The 4,497-nt window shown below is 37.3% G+C and overlaps 1 protein-coding gene across 1 annotated transcript in view; it reads right to left on the bottom strand.

Annotated features, from left to right (window-relative positions):
* Positions 1–504: 504 nt before the first annotated feature.
* LOC119597846 (cholinesterase 1-like) overlaps positions 505–4,497 on the bottom strand; it is a 12,852-nt gene continuing 8,859 nt past the window's right edge. The window contains 6 exon segments of the mRNA XM_037947500.1: positions 505–1,000; positions 1,546–1,660; positions 1,999–2,128; positions 2,312–2,471; positions 3,195–3,373; positions 4,153–4,303. Of these exon segments, the coding sequence (XP_037803428.1) occupies positions 896–1,000; positions 1,546–1,660; positions 1,999–2,128; positions 2,312–2,471; positions 3,195–3,373; positions 4,153–4,303 (840 nt within the window). The 3' untranslated portion in view covers positions 505–895.

Below are 4,497 nucleotides of genomic sequence, written 5' to 3'. Positions count from 1 at the left end.
AGGAAGAGTTGTGCTTCAGATGTTTTTTAAATAGAAGTGAAGCTTTCTCACCGAAATTTTCAAACCGTAAAAACTGTAAAATAATTTCTTTACGCTTTCGTTCAAAATCCAACTTTGACGAAATCAAACTCAGCTGAAAAACTGCGTGTTGTGATTTCTTCCTCATATACAAGAATCATGGATTACGCTAATCAGGCAATTTTATTTGTTGATTTGCTCTTAGTATCATTTACTTTAATGAATTTTTCGATGTTCTTGTAAACAATATATTTTTTTCCTTATCCGGGTTATGAGTATGGGATAGGATTGAGTGAGGATGGGACGAGGATACTGCGAGTGGATAAGAGTGGCCAGAAAAAAGGTTGAAAATAGAGTGAAAATACATTCAGGATGTTATTTTCATATCGTTGTTGTTATTATTAGCAGTAGATCTATCCTATTTGTTATTTGTTAGCATTCATCTAATTCACTATTACGAGTTAATCAGTATAATAAAAGAAAAAAGAGAAATAGTTCCTTTATTAATTGTGTACATATACGTTCACAAAAACAGCATCACGGATAACTGCGATGTTACATAAATTGTGACACAAAGGTTATGAGAAATACTGATAATCTCTGACAAACTGGAAAATATGATTTGGCACAGAAGCTGATGGTAATCATACTTTCAAAATATTTTGATAATATGGTGCAAAAAAAAGAAAAAAAAATGTAAACAATGGCTACGTTACTGTTATTAGATCACACTCACCCTGTATTTATTAGACTTCAATAAACTGCACACCAAGAACGTATTATCTGCTAAATATTTGTTAAACTAATAAGAACAGGGTCTCTTGGCACTAATGACACTGACAACTAGATATCAGTGAAGCGCCATCCTATCAGTTTATTACAGGTACATGTCTAAGCAGCCAGGTAAGTGACACTTGTAGAAGCGCTCAGGGTACAGCATTTTGTTATTCTTGGTAGGCATGTTCTTCCAGAATTCACGGGTCTGAAATAGACAATAAGGAAGAGGATTACCTTTTATCTGTGGCGAGACGGTGAGAAAAATGATCACCTTTTGAACAGTGACGTAGACAGATTTCTCAAAAAGGGGCGTGGGCTCAGGTGAAAAAGGGTGCCTTATTTCCCTTTTTTTTTTTTTTTTTTTTTTTTTTTTTTTTTTTACAAAAGGGTAATTTTGGTATGAACAGGAAAGGAACTCAAACACCCACATACACATCCCTACGTTTGGATAGTAAACAGGACAACCTAACTCATTTTTTTCAGAGGCGTTTATAGGGACGCTCACCATGCTCTCTTCTAAATGCTTGTAGATTTAAATATCTATATAGAAAAGCCCATAAGGTATAGACCGCCATGATCAATTATTTATGGGAACTTTCAGCAATCCCCTCTTAAAAATCCTAGATTCAACCTTTCCTATATAAGCCAACGCAACTTTTTCTCCGCAATGCAAACGATACAATACTCCACGTCATTAAAATCTTTGATAATTACGGGAAAATGACAACAATAGTATATATGATATAATACCTCGCAGTCTTCGAAGGTTTTCATGGTGGGTGAGGAGGTGATGGACAAATAGGAGTCTGTTGGGAAGGACGTCGGGTTCCATTTGAAGCCGAGGGACATGTCAGGCGTCGGGTGTCTGAAAAGAGGAGAGAGAGACCCCGTGAAAATGTAGGAGACTATTGGAACACACGATGAGTAAACACGGGGCACCTGTGATGGATAATCGAAATCGGTTTATGATACTGAGATCACAGTAGTGCAATTACTATTCGAGCATAAATGATGAGTGAAGAAAGGTTATCTGTGATGGATAATCGAAATCAGTTTATAAATATTGAGATCATAGTATTGTAATTACTATTGGAACTTAAACACTGGTTATTGTAAGTTCCCAGTGTTGTTAACATGGACAGATTGTGGAAACAGCACCCTAATACTCGCACAAAACAGGAAATTGAGATATTTGCCCATTACCCGACGGAAGCGAAGTTGGTCCACAGCTCTACCATGATGCGGCTAACGAATAGATCCTCGTCTCGCTTCAACGTTCTGTTGCCCTCAGCTTGACCGAATAGGTACAAAATATCATCTGCGTGACCGACGTCTGAACAGGAAAAAAATATTACATTGGATAATTCGTCAATTTCTACGATAATAGTGACTTGGCAACCCGTGTAATCAATCGTCAAGCACTGGAATTCATATATTTGCACCACTATGACAGAACAATATCAGTAATCATGTAACCATATCTCTCTCTCCGAACTGGTTGAAAGAATATATTTACAGCTTTTGTACCAATCCGGAGTAGTAGGGAAAAGACCAAAAACAGACTCGTGTTCTCCGTCATGCTGCAGTTTGTATGTAAACACGTTCTGATGAGATGTTCTGAGGTGTTGCCCGACCGCGTCAAGATGACACATGTCGAACATTCTATCACTGAAAAGCTGGGACATTTGGTATTTTCATTAGAAAAAAAAGGTTGTATATATTTTTAATACCCACTTCGATTATTGTTATCATTCCAAGGTATCTTTAAAGGACTGCGCGTTTTGAGTATAAGCACTACATGATACAGCTGGAAAATAATCTAATTTACTTTCTCCGTGATTCTCTCAAATCGCTATCCTCCTCATTGTTGTAATTTCCAACACAATGATCATTAACAAATTTATATATTATTACCACATTATGATCATAAACAAACATATATCGTTATCTACACTGTTATAATTAACAAGCTTATATATCATCATTACCCTCATTATGATCACTGACAAACCTAAAACCTCCTGAGTGTTGTAGCGGGACCCCAGGATCCAGGAGGGGAAAAGTATAATTAAATAAAAATTGTGTGTATATATGTATATATTTTTTCTTTCTTTCTTTCTTTCTTTTTTTTCTTTTTTTCTTTTTTCCACTAGTTAGCTTTATATTTTGTATGAAGTAGTCAAAGAGTGATTATGAAATGAATAAATATCATATGGAAACACTATGGAGTACTCACATTGGCGGGTTTATCTTCACGATTGTATGTAAAATATTTATTCGGACCTCTGCATATATTGGAACTTGTCTAACTGGACCTTTTTCTCCTTATAGTTGAGTAGCCCTGCTATAAGACATCAATACCCACATCGTTATTGCCCTCATTACCATCATCTCTTTACCCTGATAAGTGAATCCCGTTTCTCTTCTGTCACTTCAATGGCGCCCAGGTAGTGGTGGAAGGCTCGGCGTGCCAGGTACTCCGGGTCATCTTCCCAAGCTTCGAAGATCAGTGAAACCGGTCCGTTGACAGAGAAGTTCTGGACCAGGCTGTTTGCAGCGGCTTTGTCCAAGGTGAAAACTGGTTGAAGGCAGAAACAGGTGATTAGTTGTTTCTTGGTGGGTTTGCCGTGGGTATAGCAATGTCAATACAAGTAGGTAAATGGTAAAAGAAATGTGAGTCTACAGTGTATAACATTTATAAGAGATAAAACCTTTCACGAGAATGAAGTCTTGATTGATTCAGTGCTGTGCTTCTCGTTTCATGTCATTAGTTACGGCTAGGCCCAGCGTAATAACTGACTAACAAAGGAAACTCAGCCTGCAGGCTTTATGAGAAGAAAAGACCAATTGATTAAGATCTCAATCCAGACGTTTGTGGGTTAATATTTCCATCAAAATATGCCCTTCATGCTTACTTCAGTTTGAAATAGCATTGCGTATATGTAGCACGTCTTATAATGTCAATATAAATAGATAAACGACAAAGAAATTCCAGTTTACGATTTATAACGGCTAATAAGAGGAAAAAATATTCACGAGAAAAAGAAACTGAAGGTCTCACTAAAGATCCTCTAAATCAGCATTTCTTAACCTAGGTGTCGTTTGAGGTTTCTGCGAATTTCGCAATTTTAATGAGGCTCTTTTTCTTTTACAAGGTTTTTAGACTAGTGACGTTTTCAATAAATCATTTTTTTTCGTGTTGATTTGTTTCGTATTACCTCTACGCAAAGTTAACCCTTAAACAAAAAAGAAAAAAGAAAACTTATGGGCCACAGTAATGCCGTGGACAAAGGTTCAGGAGAGGAGGTCGTGAGAAGAGAACGAAAGGGGTTAAAGAACCGCTGTTCTAAATCTTACTCAGGCTAATCACGGCTGCCTCATCTTGCGTAATCCCAGATATAATGTCCACCTTGTTATAGCGTCCTCTTCTCAGCAGAACGGCGGGGTAGTCGGGTAGAAAATGGCCATCAACGCGCGGTAACATGTATTGAGGGGATTCGTTAAAGATCTGAAAAAAGTGAGCAGTTATATGCTTTCTAATTTGTGACTTTTTTACGTTTTCTGTGGAAGAGGTGATTGTGGATGATGATTGGGATAGTGAGGATTATATGGTCATGAGTGATGTCTGGTAATTATGGTGGTGATATGATAATGATTACTGATAGCTCGTGGTGATGAAGAGGATGATGATGGTGACGGTGA

This window comes from Penaeus monodon, chromosome 40 (assembly GCF_015228065.2).
Source record: "Penaeus monodon isolate SGIC_2016 chromosome 40, NSTDA_Pmon_1, whole genome shotgun sequence".
NCBI lineage: Eukaryota > Metazoa > Arthropoda > Malacostraca > Decapoda > Penaeidae > Penaeus > Penaeus monodon.
This window is presented reverse-complemented; position numbering and strand designations above follow the sequence as displayed.